This window comes from Carcharhinus amblyrhynchos, unplaced genomic scaffold (assembly GCF_965287045.1).
Source record: "Carcharhinus amblyrhynchos unplaced genomic scaffold, sCarAmb.v2.hapA scaffold_89, whole genome shotgun sequence".
NCBI lineage: Eukaryota > Metazoa > Chordata > Chondrichthyes > Carcharhiniformes > Carcharhinidae > Carcharhinus > Carcharhinus amblyrhynchos.
The window spans coordinates 550,996-572,990 of NW_027649829.1; the positions used below are offsets into that span (position 1 = coordinate 550,996).

The window sequence follows — 21,995 nt, forward strand, 5'->3', positions numbered from 1 at the left end:
TCAAATCTGTCTATGGCCCCACCCCTCCTATCTGTATAATTTTGTCCAGTCCCAAAACACCCACGGATCTCTGATTTCTTCATTTCTGGGTTCTTGTGCACTCCCCCATCCATCGATTTACCATTAGTGGTCGAGCCTTCAGTTGCTTTGGCCCTAAGCCTGATTTCCTCTATTCACCTTTTTACCTCTCTATCTTGCTGTTCTCCTTTAAGATGCTCCATAAAATCTTCTCAGCTTTTGGTCATCTGACCTAATGGCCAAAATTTTTTGGCCGTTCACATTCTCCTGCTGTTGCAAGCGATGGTTGTCATGATGTAGAGATGCCGGCATTGGACTGGGGTAAGCACAGTAAGAAGTCTCACAACACCAGGTTAAAGCCCAACCAGTTTATTTGATAGTAATCCCACAAGTTTTTGGAAACGGTGTTCCTTCGTCAGGTATGTGGAAGGTTCCTCCAGAGTGTTCCTCTAGAATTTGCTCCCTGTGGAAGCGAGTTCCACATTCTCCACACTCCCTGTGGGAGCGGGTTCCACGTTCTTCCCGCTCGCTGTGGAAGCGGGTTCCACGTTCTCCACATTCACTGTGAAGTAAAGTTTATTTATTAGAGACAAGTAGGTTTACATTAACACTGCAATGAAGTTGCTGCGAAAGTCCCTGAGTCACCACACTCCGGTGCCTGTTTGAGTACACTGAGGGAGAATTTTGCATGGCCAGTGCACCTAACCGGCACATCTTCGGACTGTGGGAGGAAACTGCAGCACGCGGAAGAAACCCATTGTGGTATCAAGTTCCATATTCCCCCCACTCTCTGTAGGAGCAAGTTACAATTCTCCTCACTCTTTGGGTAAAGAAGTTTCTCCTGAATTCCCCACTGAATTTACTAATGACTACCTTATATTGATGGCCTCTTTCCCATAAGGAGAAACAATCTCTCTGTATCCACTCAATCAGAATCTCTATTAGGCCACCATTCAGCCTTATTTTTACAAGAGAGAAGAGGCACAGCTTGTCAATCTTTTCCTGGTATGTAACTTCACACATTTCTGGTATCATTCTTTTAATCCTGCTCTGTACTTTCTCCAGTGTCCCTATATCTTTTTAATAATATGGCAATGAGAGCTGCACACAGCAGAATGATCTGGTCTCAGTCTGGTCTAATGAAGGTTGAGTGCGGGATTACCGGAAATTCTTTACTCCTCAATTCTATTCTGGATATAAAACCAGGGGCTTGGCTTGCACTTTTATGTCTGTTAACCTGTGGAGTAACTTGCAGTGATGGATACATTTTTATTCTGAGATTCCATTGTACCATTACCACAAGTAAACTTGCCCAGTCTACACTTTCACGCTGTCTGGGTAAAGTGGTTTCTTCTGAACTTCCTGTTGTTTTCTTCTCGACTGTCATATATTGATGGCCCCTGTTTCTGCTCCCCTCCACTTTTCCGCAAAACACGGCAAATAACCTGGAGTTTGTCGATCCAGATTTTAAAAAAAATTAGTGTTTTTGGATCATTGCTGCAGCCTTTCCATAAAATCCATAGAATTCCTACACTGCAGAAAGAGGTCATCCAGCCCACTGAGTCTGCATCGACTCTCTGACAGAGCATCCCACCCAAGTCTTCCTCTTCACCCCTATCATGGCAGATTACCATATGCCTAACTTGCACATCTATGAGCACTAAGGGACCATTTAGCATGGCCAATCCACCTAACCTGCACATCTTTGCGCAGTAAGGGACCATTTAGCGTGGCCAATCCACCTAACCTGCACATCTTTGGAGTATGGGAAGAGACTGGAGCACCCAGAGGAAACCCACCATCACGGGGAAACGTGCAAACTTCACACAGTCACCCAAGCTGGGGATCAAACCCTGGTCGCTGGCGCTGTGAAACAGAAGTGCTAACCACTGTGTCACCGTGCCGCCCAGGAGGTTGGTCAACACAACAGCCTTATAAACCAGACCTTGTTGACTTCCAAAGGTCCATGTTGTCAATGACACATTGGCACAGCTTGAACGAAGGCAGCGCTGGCACAGATGACTAGCTGAATCTAGTCACAGAATCATACAGTACTTTAAAAATAGCATCTGACGTTGCTGTTCTTGGCATGAGGTCTCCATAAATCAAAAGAAATTGGTCTTTTATTTTCTTATTCCACACATACCAAATTTAATCCTCTTCCAGGAGTGCTCTGCCTGAAGACAGATCCTTAGCTCATTATCTGCTGACCTTTCATCCTGAGTTGGGTTGAGTCTGCTCAATTATTCAATATGATCATGTCTGATCATCCACTTTAATTCCTTTTCCCCACACTATCGCCATATCCCTTTAGGTCACCTGAATTTAGATATCTGACAATCTGTACTTTAAACATACTCAACTGAACTTCTGAACTGACTGAACTTCCTCAGCCTTCTGGGGCAAAGAATCCAAAAGATTCACAACTGTCTGTGTAAATAAAATTATCTTAAAACTATGTCCCCTGGTTCTAAATTCTCCAACCAGGGGAAGCACCTTGCCTGAATTACCCTGTTTCTCCCTGTTCTGTAGAAGAATCATTTAGATTTGAAATGTTTAACTCTGTTTTTTTGCTATCAGGTCTGCTGGGTTTATCCAGCATTTTCTGATTTTACGGTCCCTTGAAGTATCTTGTTGGTTTCAACGAGATCACCTCTCATTCTTCAAAACTGCAAAGAATACAGGCTCAGTTTCCACAATCCCTCTTCATAGGATAGTCCTGCTGTCCTAGGAAAATCCGAGTGAACATTGTTGGATAGACTAGCACACAGAGGGCACAGTTTAAAATTAGGGGATCTCCCATGTGAGACAGAGATGTGGGGAATGTTTCTCTCTCAGTGAGTTTTTCTCCTCCAGTAAGAAGTCTCTCAACACCAGTTTAAAGTCCAATGAGTTTATTTGGTATCATGAACTTTCAGAGCACCGCTCCTTCATCAGGTGAGTCTCATCTGACACTCACACTCAAATACTCAAGTGATGAAGGAGCAGTGATCCGAAAGCTTGTGCTACCAAAATAAACCTGTTGGACTCTTACTGTGCCCACCCAGTCCAACATCTGTATTTTCACCTCATTTCTCTCCTCCAGAGAGCAGTGGAAGTATTGAATATTTTTAGGATAGGGCTAGATAAGTTCTTGACTGACAAGGATATTGGGATGGACAGGAACGTGGAGTTGAAGCTACAGTCAGATTAGCCTGATCATACCAAATGGCAGAACAGACTTGAGGGGCCAAATGGCCTACTCCTCTGCCTAATTCGGTTATTTATGTATTTGTTTGTTTAACTCCTTGGCAGTGGAATGTGATTGCTATTTCTACCCCACCCTGTAGGATGAGACTCCAATCTTTTTATTCAACAATTGGCTGTGAGCTCCATTCCTGTTCTAGGACTGAATAGTTTCTTTTGGGAAATTGGATAAATACACGAAGAGGAATATTTTGCAGGACTATGGGAGAAAAAGCAGGGGGAGAGTGGGACTAATTGATAGATCTCTCAAAAAACCAGCACAGACATGATACATGATGGGCTGAACGGTCTCTTTCTGTGCTGTATAGAATCATAAAATCCTGTTTGATTGGTTCTGATGGATGACATTCCTCCTTCAATTCTGTTTTTACATAATTATATCTCAGCGTGTGCACAGGGTGAGTGCAGATCGCTGTTCTTGTCATGCAGCTTCTCTACAGATTTCACAATTCAATGAGAGCCACACTGAAGGAGGAAGGCGTTACCTGTCCTCTCTCAAACTGTGATGTTTCCTTTCAGATTGGTGGGGGCACTGGGGGAGGAGCTCAGCTTCTCACATAAAGGTCAGGCTGTATAATCACTAGTATCATTCTCCAGTACAAACAGATAGTGTGAGGTCTCAGCCAACGTCTTGGATAGAAAGGAAATTCCCCCATTTCTATAGGCCATTTCTGTTGCAAACACAAAGGTGATAAATGACCAGGTCATCTGATGTTGGTTTAAATCTTAGCCCCAAGATTACGGGGTGAACTCCTCACTCCTCTGCTTTGTGAAATAGTGACCCTGGCCAAGGGGGCAGATGAGGTTCTGGGGGAAAAAGTGAACCAGAGGAAGTAAGATCTGATCTGCTCTGGAATTTCCTCACTTTGCAACTTTCCACCTGTCACCTCTCTGGGAAAGTCCATTTATATCGGTCGGAGCAGAACGGAGATTGGAAGCCAGAGTGAGTAAGTAGAACTTCTTCACACAAAGAGTGGAAATCTGGAATTCCCCAAAAAGCAGTGAAGTCTGAGAGCGGTCAACGGAAAACGTTCAAAACTGTAACTGATAGATTTTTATTGGGTAAAGGGGATTCGGGGTTACAGAAAAAGGCTGAGCTAAAATACTGATCAGAAATGACTTAAGTTAAAAGCAGAAGAGGCTGTAGGATTGTGAAAGAATAATATTGTTTTTATTGCTTATTTCCTGAATAGAACTTCTGTCTGTAATAACTTGTGGGACTTGTAGTTCCAGAGATAATGGAGTTCAATTACTTGGATAGATTGGAGAAACTAAGAAGAGGAGATTTGATCAAGGTTTTCAAAATCATGAGGGGGTCTGGACAGAGCAGAGAGGGAGAAATTGTCCCCATCGGTGGAATGATCAGGAACCAGAGGGATGCACATCTATGGTGACGGGGCAAAGGTGCAGCGGCAATGCAAGAAAAATCTTTTCCATGGAGCAAGTGGTTAGGATCAGGAGTGCACCATCTGAGAATGTGATGGATGCAGATTCAATCAGGGCTTTCACAAGGGAACTGGCTCATTATCTGAAGAGGAGGAATCTGCAGGACTCTGGGGAAAAGGTGGGGGAGTGGGATTAGGTGAGTTGGCCTCATAGAGAACTAGTGTAGGCGCAGTTTGCCTGAATGGCCTCCTTCTGTGCTGTAACCATTCTCTGACTCTGTGAGTTTGTGAGTTAATTGTGCGAAATAGTAATCAGTTCATGATATCAAAACACAATTGATTCAGAATTCAGAATGAACGTTCCCTGTTTTGTCTTCTAAGAACGCTTTTGGATTTTATCCAGGCATAATTATGAAATATTGTTCTTTTAAAAGCCAATTCAAATAGGTGAATATCTGTTTACAGCCTGGCTATTACCTTCACCTGTGCCACAGAATGATACAGCACAGATTGAGGCTATTCAGCCCAGTTCACCTTGTCTGCCCTCTGAAAGATCTGTCCAATTGGTCTCACTCTCTCCGCTACTCCTTCCCAAATCCTTCCCCTTCCAATATTTTTCCAATTGCTCGTTTTGAAAGTTCCTATTGAATTTGTTTCCACTGCCCTTTTAGGCAGCGCCTTTCAGATCACAGCAACTCGCTGTGTGTAAAAAAAAAATTAAATTCTCCTCATCTCCCCCCTACTCTGGTTCTTTTCCCAATTCTCTTCAATCTGTGTCCCCACTAGTTACTGAGCCTTCTGTCACTGGGAACACTTTCTCCTTATTTACTCTATCGCAACATAATTTTGAGTGTCTCAATTAAATCTTCCCCTTAATCTTTGCTGCTACAAGGAAAATAATCCTAGCTTCTCCAGTCTCTCCACATTAACTCACGTCCCTCATATCTGACTATTCCAGTAAGTCTCTACCATACCCTCTCCAAGACCTTGACAATTTTCCAGTAATGTGTAATGCCCAGAATTAGACTCAATCTTCCTGCTGGGACTGAACCAATCATGTAACTTCTCAACAAAATCAGAAAATGCTGGAAAATCTCAGCCGGTTTGACAGCATCTGTGGAGACAGAATAGAGCTAATGTTTTGAGTCTAGATGACCCTTCGTCGGAGCTTAAAATAGAAAGCTCCACCCCATATGGGAACTGGTTTCTTTAATATGTCAATGTGGGCGGGGTCTGGACTGTGCCATTGTGAAACAAAAGAGTAAGGAATAATGTCCCAGCCTCTTGTCAGGAAAAGTTGGATTAAAAGCTGCTTTTCCCCTGAAGGGATTGGAGTGAAACAACAATCCGAATGCCGGCTATCGGGAAACTATTCACCCCACACCCAGGGAGAGGGAGGAGAGAGTGGGAATGGTGACCTACCCCCACCTTGCCCAGAGGGAGGGACAAACTGGAATGCTCGCTCCAAATCCAAAGGGAGGAGAGACTGGTATGCTCTCCTTCTGCACTGAAGGGATTCTATTCTATCGATGCTTAGCCCCATTTAGAATCATAGAGGTTTACTGCATGGAAATAGGCCCTTCGGCCCAACTTGTCCATGCCGCCCTTTTATTTAAACCGCAAAGCTAGTCTCAATGCCCACATTTGGCCCATATCCCTCTATACCTATCTTACCCATGTACTTGTCTAAACACTTTGTAAAAGACAAAATTGTACCTGCCTCTACTACTACCTCTAGCAGCATGTTCCTGACACTCACCACCCTCTGTGTGAAAAAATTGCCTCTCTGGACCTTTTTGTATCTCTTCCCTCTCACCTTAAACCTCTGCCGTCTAGTTTTAGACTCCCTTACATTTGGGAAAAGATATTGACTGTCTGGCTGATCTATGCCCCTTATTATTTTATAGACCTCTATAAGATCACCCTTCAGCCTTCTGCGCTCCAGGGAAATAAGTCCTAGGCTATCCAGCCTCGCCTTACAACTCAATCCATCAAGTTCCAGTAGCATCCTAGTAAATCTCTTCTGCACTCTTTCTAGTTTAATAATATCCTTTCCATAATAGGATGACTGGAACTGTACACAGTATTCGAAGTGTGACCTTACCAATGTCTTGTACAACTTCAAAAGACGTCCCAACTCCTGTATTCAATGTTCTGACCAATGAAACCAAGCATGCCGAATGCCTTCTTCACCGCTCTACCCACCTGTGACTCCACTTTCAAGGAGCTATGAATCTGTACCCCTAAATCTCTTTGTTCTTTATCTCTCCTCAACGCACTACCATTAACTGAGTAAGTCCTGCCCTGGTTCAATCCACCAAAAGGCATTACCTTGCATTTATGTAAATTAAACTCCATCTGCCATTCATCAGCCCACTGGCCAAATTGATCAAATCCCTTTGCAATCTGAGATAACTTTCTTCACTGCCCACTATGCCACCAATCTTGGTGTCATCTACAAACTTATTAACCATGCCTCCTATATTCTCATTCAAACCATTAATATAAATGACAAATAACAGTGGACCCAGCACCAATCCCTGAGGCACACTGCTGGTCACAGTCACCAGTTTGAAAAACAATCCTCTTCAACCACCCTTTGGCTTTGTCATCAAGCCAATTTTGTATCCATTTAGCTACCTCACCCTGGATCCCTTGAGATTTAACCTAATGCAACAACCGACCATGCGGTACCTTGTTAAAGGCCTTTTACATTCCCTTTGTCTTTTTGTCTCGACATCTTTGTCAATGCCCCCTCACCATAACAGTATAAATATCATTCTATTCTATATTGTCTAAAAACAGCGCCGCGCTGTCAGAGGGCCGGTGCTGAGGGAGCGCCGCGCTGTCAGAGGGCCGGTGCTGAGGGAGCGCCGCGCTGTCAGAGGGCCGGTGCTGAGGGAGCGCCGCGCTGTCAGAGGGCCGGTGCTGAGGGAGCGCCGCGCTGTCAGAGGGCCGGTGCTGAGGGAGCGCCGCGCTGTCAGAGGGCCGGTGCTGAGGGAGCGCCGCGCTGTCAGAGGGCCGGTGCTGAGGGAGCGCCGCGCTGTCAGAGGGCCGGTGCTGAGGGAGCGCCGCGCTGTCAGAGGGCCGGTGCTGAGGGAGCGCCGCGCTGTCAGAGGGCCGGTGCTGAGGGAGCGCCGCGCTGTCAGAGGGCCGGTGCTGAGGGAGCGCCGCGCTGTCAGAGGGCCGGTGCTGAGGGAGCGCCGCGCTGTCAGAGGGCCGGTGCTGAGGGAGCGCCGCGCTGTCAGAGGGCCGGTGCTGAGGGAGCGCCGCGCTGTCAGAGGGCCGGTGCTGAGGGAGCGCCGCGCTGTCAGAGGGCCGGTGCTGAGGGAGCGCCGCGCTGTCAGAGGGCCGGTGCTGAGGGAGCGCCGCGCTGTCAGAGGGCCGGTGCTGAGGGAGCGCCGCGCTGTCAGAGGGCCGGTGCTGAGGGAGCGCCGCGCTGTCAGAGGGCCGGTGCTGAGGGAGCGCCGCGCTGTCAGAGGGCCGGTGCTGAGGGAGCGCCGCGCTGTCAGAGGGCCGGTGCTGAGGGAGCGCCGCGCTGTCAGAGGGCCGGTGCTGAGGGAGCGCCGCGCTGTCAGAGGGCCGGTGCTGAGGGAGCGCCGCGCTGTCAGAGGGCCGGTGCTGAGGGAGCGCCGCGCTGTCAGAGGGCCGGTGCTGAGGGAGCGCCGCGCTGTCAGGAGTGCAGACATTCAGGTGAGACATTAAGCAGAAGCCGCCATCAGTTCTCTCATGTGGATGTAAAACATCATTCGGGTCAGTGGCAGTTTACCCCAACACCCTTGAGTCAATGGTTAGTATTAAATCAATATCAGTAACACTAATAAATAAACTTTAAAACTTTATAACCTAAATTTAATTATCTTCTGATTTTTGACGTATCTGTGGGATTTTGCTCGGTGCTAATTGGCTGCTGACTTTCCTATATTACAGCAGTGATCACGTTTCCAAAATCTACTTAATTGGCCGTGAATCTCTTTATAATGACCTGAAGTTGTGAAACTCACTCCGTAAATGTCTCTCTTTCTCACAGACATGTTCATTCTCAGGGTATTAATTGTCTCGGCTCTGATTCAACCAACTGAATCTGCTGGTGTCAAAGGTAAGCTGTATCATCATGACCTGTTCATACAGATGGCCAAGAACCTTTTGAACACAGGGTTACCTTGAGGTCAGGTAGCATATCAGGAATTGAGGTCACAAGGTGTGGGGAAGTCCACAGATAAATGATGGAAATGCCGAAGATTGAAACCTTAATAATATCGATAGATAACAGCAGGTGGGCCACATCTCAATCGCACAAGATGCTAAATTGCTCTGACAGCATCCTGGGACAGAGGCTTTTGAATCCTATTATAGAGATTCAAGCACCATTATCCAGATCAATAATCCCGTTTGCCAGCCATGATGCAGCAATGCACTGTCCAATTGGCAGTGGGATGAGTTTGGAAAGATGTAGGACAACTGGGAAAAATTGAGGTGATGGGATTAGTTTGGGGTTGATACAGGGATGTGGTAAATGAACCGAGCTGCTGCTGCATACCTTCCAGTACCTCACCTGACACCTTTACAGGCCCTGTTGTTACCTGACAGCGAAGGTCCCCAGCGGAAGTCCCTCTCCGGAGGGATCCTCCCCCATTACCTTGGGGACCTGGGTGGAGATTGGTGCATGCAGGAGTACCGTGCAATCATAGGTTGCATTGGTTCATGGGTACCCTAGAGCCCTGCCCTTTTTGCAATCTTGTGGAGTCTATGGACCATATCTGTGTCTCATGTTATAGACTGCATAACCATTTTTTGTTTCCTTAAGAGTCTTTTATTGATGTTTTGTTTGCACTTCAGTCTTACACTCCTTATCTATGGATACCCAGTGCGGAGGAGGGAGCAGGGATGGAGGAGGACCTCCTTGTGAACCTGCTCCTGGGCCTGGCAAAATTCGCCATAAACAGATCCAGGCAGCAGATGACTGAAGGAGTCATCTGACCTGACTGTCTGCCCTCTATTACAGCTATACTCGCAACTGGGTGTCTCTGGAGAGGGACATTAAGCATGCGGTGTCCAAGGGCACTGTTATGTTCCATGACCGCTAGGCACCGCAGGGGCTGGGATGCTTTATTGATCCCTTTAAACACATTTTAATTTAATTTTTAGATTTCCTTTCTATTTTGTCCTTTGTTTTCGGGCAGTTCCCCTCCTTTTGATTTGGTTTTGATTTTGATTTGATTTATTATTATCACATGTATTAATGTACAGTGAAAAGTGTTGTTTCTTGTGCACTATACAGACAAAGCATAACATTCATAGAAAAGGAAACTCTTTTAATTTGTCCCTCAATTAATTTGATTTTGTTTATTTGGTTGGCCAGAAAGATTGATATGGTAATGAGCAGGAGTGGTAATTGTCCATTTAAGGTTCAGTCTGCAGAGTAAGGGTGACATGACCCAGGTAACTAATGGGGGAGCAAGGTGGGAGATCATCCTGGTAAGCAGATATTGCTGTTCCAGAACAACCTTGGGAGTTGACTGCAGCTACGAGGCTGCAAGCCTCTGTATAGCCTTTACCTGTCATTAAACATACTGCAGTATTTCCTTGAATGAGTGAACAAAAATTCTTACAGAAGAGCTTTGAACTGCTACGAGGCTAGGATACAGGGGGAGAATGAATAATATGAGTGCATTTGAGAAGAATTGGATATAAACCGTAATGGGAGAAAGGTATGGATGAAAGCAGTGATGGGGATGATACAAAGAGTTGGGCTGGAATTCTCTGGTCTCATGTGCCCTGTTACTGCTGCTGTTGAGAAGAGAATTTTGAGCTCAATCAAATCTCCATTCACAACAGCAGGTCTGGATATTTCCAGCCGTGGACGAAGTGTGAGAATTCCAGCCAATGGAGGAGAAAGCTCATGTGGTACAGAGCAGATGGGCCAAATGGCCTGTTTCTATGTTGTAACAATGCAATTTGAGGAAAACTTGTGAGATTCCAATGTGTTGGGGTGTGGACATCTGAAATTGGATTTCTGGATATGGATAAAAAAGGTGAATTGTCTTGCGTTCAAACATAATACTGTGACAGTTTACACCTGGAAATGTTGTAATAAACCCTACAGCTCTGAAAAAAGTGATTTTTTATATTGAAAGTTTTTTGAATGAAATCTTGGCCATACATCTGAGAATATAGTGGAAATGGGTCACAAAGTGATCCAAAACCAATAAATGTGGCAGAATGACTTCAAAGTGATTTTGGGAAATATTAATCATTGAGGAACCCAAGGTTGCTTAGAATCATAGAATCCCATAGTGCAGTGCAGAAGGAGTCCATTCAGCCCATCGAGTTTGCATCGTCCACAATCGCACGCAGGCCCTATTCCCATGCATTTATCTCAGCTAGCCCCCTGACACTAAGGGGCAATTTAACATGTTCGATCCACCTAACCCGCACATCTTTGGAATGTGGGAGGAAACCAGACCACCTGGAGGAAACCCATGCAGACAGGGAGAAAACGTACAAACCCCACGTTCCCAGGACCCAAGACAGGAATTGATTCTGGGTCCCTGACACTATGAGGCAGCTATGCTAACCACTGTGACACCATGCTGCCCAAGCTCAAACACAAAGTCATTGCAGAGGGTGCAGTATGGATTTACTTGAATATTCGCAGGCATGAGGCACTTCAGTTAATGTGGAGATACTGGAGAAGCTTTGATTATTCTCCTCAGAGCTGAGAAGATTAAGGGGGAGATCTAACTGAGGCATTCAAAATCATTAGGGGTTTGGATAGAGTAAATAAGGAGAAAGTGTTTCCAGTGACAGCACTCCTCTGCCCCCCACGCCCCCCCCAGCAACCTGGAAAGCGGCAGATAGAAGATAAATTGTGTTTTGTAAAGGCCATGGGTTTGGACCTGCTAGATTTGTACAAACCAAACTCAATCAAACCTGGTCTCTGCTATAAGATCTACTTAATGGATGAACTTTACTCTCCAGAAAATTCAACTTCACCTCCTAAAGAAACACGATCAGCAAGTACAGGAGACGGGCAGGCGAGGCACAACTCTTATTCAGGTAAACAATATTTCAAACGTTGCTGACATACATAGAAAATAGAAACAGGGTTAGGCCATTCGGCCCTTCAAGCCAGCCTCCACCATTCATTATGATCCTGGCTGATCATCACATTCAATATCCTGATCCAATGTCGTTTCTCCCCACCCCCATTAGTTTGGAGTTGACATGGGTATGGTAATGAGTAGGTATGGTGATTGTCCATTTAAGGTTCAGTCTGCAGAGTAAGGGTCACATGACCTGGTGAACCAATCAGGGAGCAAGGTGGGGAATCATCCTGGTAAGCAGGTGTTGCTGTTCCAGATCAACCTTGGAAGTTGACTGCAGCCATGAGGCTGCAAGCCTCTGTATAGCCTTCACCTGTCATTAAACATGCTGCTGTTTTTCCGTAACCGCGTGAACAAAAATTCTTACAGAAGAGCTTTGAACTGCTACAAGGCTAGGATACAGGGAGAGAATGAATAATATGAATGCAGTTAAGAAGAATTGGATATAAACGGCACTGGGGGAAAGGTATGGATGGAAGCAGTGATGGGGATGATACAAAGAGTTGGGCTGGAATTCTCCAGTCTCACGTGCCCTGTTACTACTGCTGTCGAGAATGGAGAGTTTGGTGCTCAATCAAATCTCCATTCACAACAGCAGGACTGGATATTTCCAGCTGTGGACGAGGTTGGACCTGCTGGATTACTACAAACCAAGCTCCAATATCCTGGCCTCTGCTGTGAAATATAGTTAATGGGTGAACTTTACTTTCCAGAAAATTCAACTTTATCTTCTAAAGAAACACGATCAGCAAGTACAGGAGACGGGCAGGCAAGGCACAACTCTTATTCAGGTAAACAATATTTTAAACATTGCTGACATACATAGAAAATAGAAACAGCGGTAGGGCATTTGATCCTTCAAGCCAGCCTCCACCATTCTTTATGATCATGGGTGATCATCAAATTCAATATCCTGACCCCTCATATCCCTTGATCCCTTTAGTCCCAAGAGATGTATATAATTACTTCTTGAAATCACACATTTTTGCCTAAACTACTTTCTGCGGTAGTGAGTTCCACACATTCATCACTCTCTGGGTGAAGGAATTTCTCTTCACTCAGTTCTAAAAGGTTTACCCCTTATCCTCAAACTATAACCCCTGATTTTGGACTCTGTTTAGTGAGTTTGTCAACTATTGGACAAGGTTACAGAACCCAGTTGAGGGGTTTGAGGTATTTATATGTAGAATAAACAATAGGTGAGGGTGAATTACAGACTGGAATCTAATCGAATGATTTGACATGGTTATATACAGAGTAAACAATACATGGGAGTAAGTTACAGACTGGAATCTAATTGAGGGATTCAGGGTGGTTTATATATAGAAAAACAGATATCTGAGAGTGAATCTAATCAAGGGGATTGGGGTAATTTATATATGGGATAACAAATACCCGGGAGTGAGTTACAGACTGGAATCTAATTGAGGGGTTCGGGTTGGTTTATGTACAGAATAATAGGTACCTGATAGTGTGTTGCAGTCTGGAATCTAATTGAGGGGGTCAGGTGGTTTATATATCGAATAACAGATACCTGGAAGTGAGTTACAGACTGGAATCTAATCGAGGGGTTCGGGGAGATTTATATATAGAATAACAGATACCCAGGAGTGAATTGCCGTCTGGAATCTAATTGAGAGGTTTGGGATGGTTTATATATAGAATAACAAATACCCTGGAATGAGTTACAGTCTAGAACCTAATCAAGGGTTTTGGGGTGGTTTATATATAGAATAACAGATACCCGGGAGTGAGTTGCAGACTGGAATCTAATCGAGGGGTTCAGGGTGGTTTATATTTAGAATATCAGATACCCAGATGCAAGTTACAAACTGGAATCTAGGCAAAGGGTTCGGGGTAGTTATATACAGAATAAGAGATATCAGGAGTGTCTGGAATCGAATCATGGGGTTTGGGATGGATTTTATGTAGAGAGAGGGATGGGAGACAGGAAGGGAGAGGCACAGGAGAATGACAGCTGAGAGGGAGATGAGGAAGTGGGGGACAGCACCAACAGCTGGGGATGGTGATAGAATTGGGGGGAAGCAGGGATAGGGATTTGGGGAGGAGGAGGGACATCACGGGATAGTGATTTTGATTTTCTACTTGAGACTGTGTTACTCATAGGGCCCGATTTTATCAAAAATTCACGTCTGTTTTTGGATGCAAAATCGTGATAAATTTGGGTGTTGGACCTGTAACGCAATCTGCACCCGAAACCGAGCAGATCGCGGCCTTTACCAACACCTGCTTTGGATGCAGATCTGGTCCGCGCCCCAATCGGGCGGCTGGCTGATTTAAATGCATTATCATGCATTTAAATCGAATCAATGAACTGCGCGCCCACCCCTACCGCCAAATCCCATTTTACCATCTTTGGATCCATTTTGGATCCACGCTGCTATCAACTTGCAGGATAAAAATCCGAAGTGTATTCCTATTCTGCAGGGGAACCTCCGAAGCCCATCCTCCTCCAACACCCTTCGCAGACACCCCGCTAAGCACCCTGGCAGACCCGCCCCCCTGCGATCCGAATGCCCTGGGAGGCAGATTCTCCCCCCCCCCCCCCCCCCGGCCAGGAGGCAAAGCCCCCTGGCAGGCCCCCTGCCCCTCCCCTCCATGGTCAGACCACCCTGTGATCAGACCCTCCCCTCCCCCGGGAGGCAGGCCCCACCCTCGGCAGAGCACACCCCTAACCTATCTGGATTGCTGCTGTCCCTCCATCATCCTTCTGACCTGCACTCGTTGATGTGGAGATGCTGGTGTTGGACTGGGGTAAACACAAGAAGTCTCACAACACCAGGTTAAAATCCTGGCCTTCTGCTGGGAGGGGGGTTGGGCTCAGATGGATCTTTGGTTTTTGGGGGGGAGTGGTGGAGATTCTCCCAAGTCCATCCTCTCCCCCTCCACTCGCCCCCTCTCCCACTCCCCCCTCCCCCCCCTCCCCCACTCCCCCCCTCCCCCCCTCCCCCAACCAGAGATCCATCTGAACCTGCCCCCTCCTTTGGCAGACGCCAGCGGAAGGCCAGGAAGATGCTGCAGGCTGTCCAACGATATCTGTTATTCGATATATAAACCACCTGACCCCCTCAATTAGATTCCAGACTGCAACACACTATCAGGTATCTATTATTCTGTACATAAACCAACCCGAACCCCTCAATTAGATTCCAGTCTGTAACTCAACATTAAGAAGTCTCACAACACCAGGTTAAACTCCAACAGGCACTTAGCCTCCAATTGGTAAAATCTGGCCCATAGTCTGTGCTGGGGAATAACTGCTAATTATAAACCAATGAGTACTGAGTTGTGGCGCATTGTGGTACATACTCAGGAATTTATTTATCTGTTGCCTGAACAACCCCTCCCATTGCGACAACTTCAGAGATGATTTCAAGGTCTGAACAAATCATTCCACCAGACCTCAGGTGGCTGTGTGTCGCCGGGTGATATGGGGCCGACCTCGTGTGTCTGATTCTGTGGTGCTCCAAGTGCCACAAACTTGGGTGCACTGTCACTGATCACTCGTTTCGGATTACCAAACCGGGCAAATATCACATTGAGTTTGTCTAGCATTGACTCCATTGATGTGGACTTCATAATCATGACCTCCGACCACTTGGAGTGGGCATCCACTAACACCAAGAATATCTGCCCTTATACTGGCCCGGCAGGATCAATGTGGATATGCTACCATGGTGATTGGGGCTATTCCCATGGATGTAGAGGTGACAAGGGCACCTTCTGTACCAAAGCGCAGGATTCACATAATCCCACTTTGTCTTCAATTTATGCATCTAGATTGATGTGGAGTTGCTGGTGTTGGACTGGAGTAGGCACAGTAAGTAGTTTCACAACACCAGGTTAAAGTCCAACAAGTTTATTTGGTAGCACAAGCTTGAGTGCCACTCATCTGATGAAACAGTAGCGCTTTGAAAGCTTGTGCTATCAAATAAACCTGTTGGACTTTAACCTGGTGTTGTGAGACTACTTACTGTGCTTCTAGATTTGGCCACCAAAAATAACTTCTCGCTATTCTTTCATTGGCACCACCCTAGGCTGCCCTTGGTGCACCTGATTCAGCAACTCTCCCCCTAAGGATGGGGGAATGACGACGCTTGTGCCCCATAAGAAACATCCATCCAAAACAGACAACTCCCATCTTCAGTACATATACGGGCTGCGACTCCAGATAGTTTCTACTACTCAGTCTCCCTCTCAGGACAAGGTCCACTGCTTGGCTCATGATCAGATCGTTCTGGGTGGCATTCAGCATTTGTTTAGGAGTTACCGGAATTTTACCTTTCCTGTGTGAAGTACATTATTTTCAAATTCCAGCCAGGAGCATCCTTATCTCCAGGCAAAGGCAGCCTTGACAGAGCATCCACATTGCTAATGGTACTGAGTCTTGCATGGTTATGCTGACAGCACCAACGCCCACTTCTGTGATAGATCTTTCTTCCCCTTTTGGCATAATGTGAGATTGGATGGCCCCAACCCCATAGGACGATGTGTTGCATGCCAGCTACAGTGGTAACTTTGGATTGAAGTGAACCGGCATTTCCAACCTCTTCAAAGCTAGCTTTACCTCCCAGTAGGCCTCCTCACAGTCTTTTGTCCACTTCCATGGCCATCCTTTTCCCAGCAACTGGTGCATTAGTTTCAACACCGTTGCAAGATTTGGAACCAACTTGCCATAGTAATTGATAAGTCCCAAAAATTACCTCAATTTGGACATGTTGTCTGGTCTTGGGGCCTTCAGGATGGCCTCCATTCTCTTGCATGCCTTGTGTAATCCATCGCCATCTATTACATGACCTAGGTATTCCATGGAGTCCTTGAAGAACTCACATTTCTCTTTCTTGACTGTAGGCCATGCTCTTGCAATCTCTTCAAGATATTCTCCAAGTTTTACCTGATCCATACTCTTAAAGGGGCAGTCCACACCCCAACACTGCCCCACCCCCCCAAACATATATATTGTATACACATATATCACAGTTAGTGCAATGATTATAGTACTGGACCAGTAATCCTGGATTGATAATTGGGTGTGCACAATTGGGGGATTTCCTGACTCTGCAGACCTAGCCTGTAAAAATGGCAGGTCATTTTGAACTGACTCTGTTCTTTAAAAGGACTTTTTAAAAGAAGTAAAGATAAGAATAATGGTAGGAAGGACTGTTACTTACGTGGCAAAAAACTGCAACAGGCGACGGTGCAGAGGGACGTCGGGGTCCTTGTGTATGAGTCGCAAAAACCCAGCCTGCAGGTGCAGCAGGTGGTCAGGAAGGCTAATGGGATGCTGGCCTTCATAGCGAGGGGGATTGAATATAAAAGTAGGGAGGTCTTGCTGCGGCTGTATAGGGTATTGGTGAGGCCGCAGCTGGAGTACTGTGTGCAGTTTTGGTCGCTGTACTTACGCAAGGATATTTTGGCCTTGGAGGGAGTGCAGAGGAGGTTTACTAGGCTGATACCAGAGTTGAGGGGGTTGAGCTATGAGGAGAGGCTGAATAAACTAGGCTTGTACTCGTTAGAGTTTAGAAGAATGAGGGGAGATCTCATTGAGACGTATAAGATGATGAATGGGATGGATAGGATAGAGGTGGAGAGACTCTTCCCGCTCAGAAAGGACAGTAGGACTAGGGGGCACAGCCTCAAGATAAAGGGGGGGGCGGTTTAGAACGGAGTTGAGGAGGAACTTCTTCACTCAAAGGGTGGTGAATCTGTGGAATTCTCTGCCTGTTGAGGTGGTGGAGGCTGCCTCGCTAAATATTTTTAAGACACGGGTTGATGGGTTTTTGATAAGTGTGGGGATTAAGGGTTATGGGGAGAGGGCGGGAATGTGGAACTGAGCCACGACAGATCAGCCATGATCTTATTGAATGGCGGGGCAGGCTCGAAGGGCTAGATGGCCTACTCCTGCTCCTATTTCTTATGGTCTTATTTACTTAAGGTGGCTGCTACAAGTCACCTGACACCTGGCATTACAAGTTGGTCAGTTTCTGCACATGTTCAATGCAGATTACAACTGGGACATGTCAAGACAACCTCCTGTGGAATTTTACAAGAACAGCTTCAAAGATAAACTGAAGCTTGTAACTTTTCTCTCGCTATTTGCATTTCTGTAAAGATATCTTTCACACAGAGACAGAAAGTCTACCACAACAATATAGAATGTTATATAGAAGATAATTTCCTTCTGAGCTCACAAGGAGGAATGGTCCATTCAGAAGTGGTAGCTGGGACATTAAAGAAATGGATCACCTAGGCCAAGATACAATAATCAAGCTCTGTCTACCTGAGTTAATCAGTTATCATCAATTGAAAACTCATTATTGAGAGAGAGGTGATGTGATCAGAATGGCCATTTTTGAGGTCTCTTTGTCGTCTCCTTCTACGGCAGTCCCTCTATGTTGAGGATGACTTAATCCACTCCGGGGAGATGGACTCTGCGGCGACTAAATAATCCAATCCTGCAGATTCTGCCACAGGTCTAGCAAGTGGCGTTTGATGTGGTGGGTGGGTGGAACGCACTGGATCCTGTGCTGTCCTTCTGCTGTTTACGCTTGGCCTCCATGAGCTCCAGTCGATAACACTCAAGGTGATTGGTGCCTTCACGGATGCTTCTTCAGTTTGTGCATTCTAAGATAAGTGATCCCACATAATGATGGAGATGTTGCATTTATTTAGGGAAGTTTTCAGAGTGTCCTTGTAGCATTTCCTCTGTCTTCCTTGTGATCGCTTGCCATTGTGGAGCTCGGTGTAGAGCACTAGTTTCGGCAATCCTGTGTCGGGCATGCGGACAATGTAGCCCACCTGCTGTAGCAGGTCAAGTGTGACCATTGCTTCAATACTCAGGACATTGGCCTGGAAGAGGATTCTATTTTATAACAGCAGCTTTAAGCCAATCTAGGACTAGGAGTCTAATGGGGCAATGACATCAGGCAAAATTCTCCAGCCTCCCCGCAGCGTGTTTCCCACTGGCGGGAGGTGGCGTGTAGTTTTCTCTGATCCCACCACTGTCAATGGGAATTCCCACTGATGTCACCCATGCCGGCGGGAAACCCATGGGTGGTGTTGTGCTGCTGGTGGGATCAGAGAATCATCTCTATTCTCTAATTCCGAACGCTATCTCTATTATTTTGCAGAACCTATTATAGAGAGAAAGAAATTCAATCAAAGGGAACCTCAGGTGCTGTAGCATTGACTTTTGAAACACATTTTATGTTCAAAACAGACTCTCTCCAGAAACTGCACTTTATATTGGCCTCAGTTAGAATTTGTGATTATTGATATCTAACCTCCCACATCCCTCCAGGACTAGAATTAACCAGGGATCTGTTTGTACTGGGGGTGGTTCTGAAACATTCGGTGCTCAAGGTCTCTGCTGTTAGTTTTGTTAGTGTGTCCCAGTATGTTAATGACTTCTTCCTGTCTCTAGGTCCTGCACTCTCTATTGGAGCAAGAGTTGGATTGGGAATCATCATTCTTGTGATTTTGTTGGTGGTTGTTGTAATTGGGGTTTCCGTAATCCGAAAGCCACAAAGACGGTGAGTTCTGGAATGTTCTGCGGTTCCCATTGTGAATTCTAGTGTTGCTTCATTACATTGGGTATTGTGGGGATATTGTGTGCAGTGATACACTTTGAGCTGTGTGGGATTATCCAGTTACTTCCAGCTTGTTATCATCCTTTAGCTGCTGAACTGAAGGTGAAGAGCAGGACTTGGTAGGAATGTGTGGCTCCCTCTATCACACAGTTAATACACACTCACCTAATCTCTGTCCCAAACAACTCACCAGCCCACAGCTAAAATCCCCTTGTCCCTTCTCCTCTGACCTTTCTCCACCCTCTGATCCTTGCTCTGTTCCCCAGTCACTGACTCCATCACCCCTCCCTGGACAGTGTCTAAGACTGAACCAGCGGATTTACAATCTCGGGGTCTGACCCTAAGCTGAGCTCCCCCCACCCCCCATCCAATGCACCTCCCCATCACCCAGGCTGCCCACCACCACCTCAGCGCCATCCTGCCTCAGCTTATCAGCTGAAACCTTCATCTATGCTTTTATTATCACCACACTTGTCTATTCCAAAGCTCCTCTGAATGACAATACACCTTGCTCTCTCTATAAACTTGAACGCATCCAAAATTCTGCTGCACAGCACTCTACCAAGTCCTATTCACCCACCACCCACTGTATTTGCCTGACCTCCATTCATTCTCCTATTCAAATCCATCTATGGCCTCACCCCTTCCCTATCCTTCAGCCCCTACAACCCTCTGAAATCACAGCACTCCTTTAATTCCAGACTCATGAATATTCCCCCATTACCATCGCTTAACTGTTAGTGGCCATGCCTTCAGCTGGCTGGGCCCTAAACTCTGGAATTCTCTAAACCTCTCCACCGCTCTCTCTCTCTCTCTCTTTTCAGACACTCTTTAAAACCTACCTTTTATTTGATCACTTGAACTATTATTTTCTCAATGCCTGAGTGCACGTATTTTGCTTGATGTTCGCTCCTGTAAAGCATCTTGGTAATTTGGGGGGCGGGGGGGTGGCATGGTGACACAGTGGTTAGCACTGCTGCCTCACAGCGCCAGGGACCTGGATTCGATTCCTGGCTTGGGTCACTCTGTGGAGTTTGCATGTTCTCCCCATGTCTGCATGGGTTTCCTCCGGGTGCTCTGTTTTCCTCCCACAATCTGAAAGATGTGCTGGTTAGATGCGTTGATCCGAACAGTCTCATTCCCCGGGAGGTTTTGTTCTCCAGCCACACCATCCTGATCCTCAGGTGCTGTTGTCACAAGGCCCCGTGATTCACCCCATGGGGTAGAGGGGGGTCAGATATCGAGATTTTCTGAGACTGAACCAGACGATTCACAATGTCCAGGGAGGGGTACCACAATGTGGCGACTAGGCGAATTTCACAGTAACCACATTACACTGTTAGTGTAAGCCTTACTTGTGATTAATAAATTATCTTTAACTTTTAAAGCTGCTATATAATTGCAAGTTATTGCTCAGTCTCCATTTGTGGTTAAGTTGACACCCTGTGACATTCCCATCAGTGGTTTCAATCACTGGGACGGCCAGCTTGGATTTTCTTGTCTCCCTCAATGTCTCCATCTCCTTGCCCAACTCTTACCCAAGCTCCTGTGACCCATTTTCCAGCTGCCATTGGTACCAGGATGTTGAGTGGAATTTAATGGGTCTGTGCTCCTGAACGGCTCCTTCACTCATTTGTCCAAAGTGTTGGATTCTTTTCACATAACCTGAACTCTGCTGGCTTTTCTCTTCTAGGAATCAAAATAGAATTGGGATCAATCGGAATAAAGCATATAATGAAGACCCTTCGGCAATGGAGCCTTTTTTGGGGTGAATCACAGGGCCTTGTGGTAATAGCACCTGAGCATCAGGATGGTGCGGTTGGAGAAGAAAACCTTCTGGGGAACGGGACTGTCCAGCACTGAACCTGGGTCAGGGAAGGGAATATCAACCCACTATTGTGATTTAATAAGTGATTCTTGACAGTTAATGCTCAAGATTGGGATGAATACTCATTTCCCAATTTGAGCAACACAGTTATCTGTTCTGTAAAACAATGACGCGCTCTGCTGATCTAGAAGAAAGCTGTTAATAGAGACTGAGTGATATCTGGCGTGTCCTGTTTTGCCAATGACAGTGTAAATCTTGCACTAACTCAAGGGTATCTTTTGGACAACAAGAAGGTAAAGCAACCAATCACAGCAAACCAAGGAGTTCAAAATTCTTCATCCTCCCCGTCCCCTCCAACACATGGTCTGTTTCCCTGCCATTTTCACCAGCTGTGCTCAGTGATTGGTTACTGCTGGTTACCATATCCCACATCCCATAATACTCACTGTCCCGCAATCCCACCTCCCCCCCCCCTCCACACACACACACACACACACACACACACACACACACAAAACTCAGGATTGGCTTTGATCAGAAAGGGCGGGGACTGGATGATAACTATAAGTGTAGTAAATTAAACAAAATTCAATTTTTAAAAAGTAGATTTTTTAAAATCATGTTGGTGGGATTTGACATTGTGCAAATTGGAAATCTGCTTTCGAGGGCCAGTACATTTATTTAGCAGCAATTAGGAAATTAATTCAATTTCAAAATCCAGCTATATCTCATTCAGCAAGATGCCACATCGAGCATATTTACAATCTGCAAAGATTTTTACCGTAACAGTGTTAAAAGTGGA

At 46.0% G+C, this 21,995-nt stretch overlaps 1 protein-coding gene across 2 annotated transcripts; it reads left to right on the forward strand.

The window, feature by feature from the left end:
• The first annotated feature begins 3,832 nt into the window (after positions 1-3,832).
• LOC145338015 (uncharacterized) lies at positions 3,833-21,405 on the forward strand. Of its 2 annotated transcripts, none has more exons than XM_080182784.1 (6): positions 3,833-4,207; positions 8,680-8,748; positions 11,631-11,708; positions 12,469-12,546; positions 19,200-19,308; positions 21,059-21,405. In XM_080182784.1, the coding sequence occupies exons 2-6, from the start codon at positions 8,682-8,684 to the stop codon at positions 21,135-21,137; spliced, it is 411 nt and encodes a 136-aa protein (XP_080038910.1). In that variant the 5' UTR covers positions 3,833-4,207; positions 8,680-8,681; the 3' UTR covers positions 21,138-21,405. The 2 variants fall into 2 exon arrangements, with proteins under 2 accessions (XP_080038910.1, XP_080038909.1); XM_080182783.1 differs by having other exon boundaries at positions 3,834-4,211.
• The last annotated feature ends 590 nt before the right edge of the window (positions 21,406-21,995 follow it).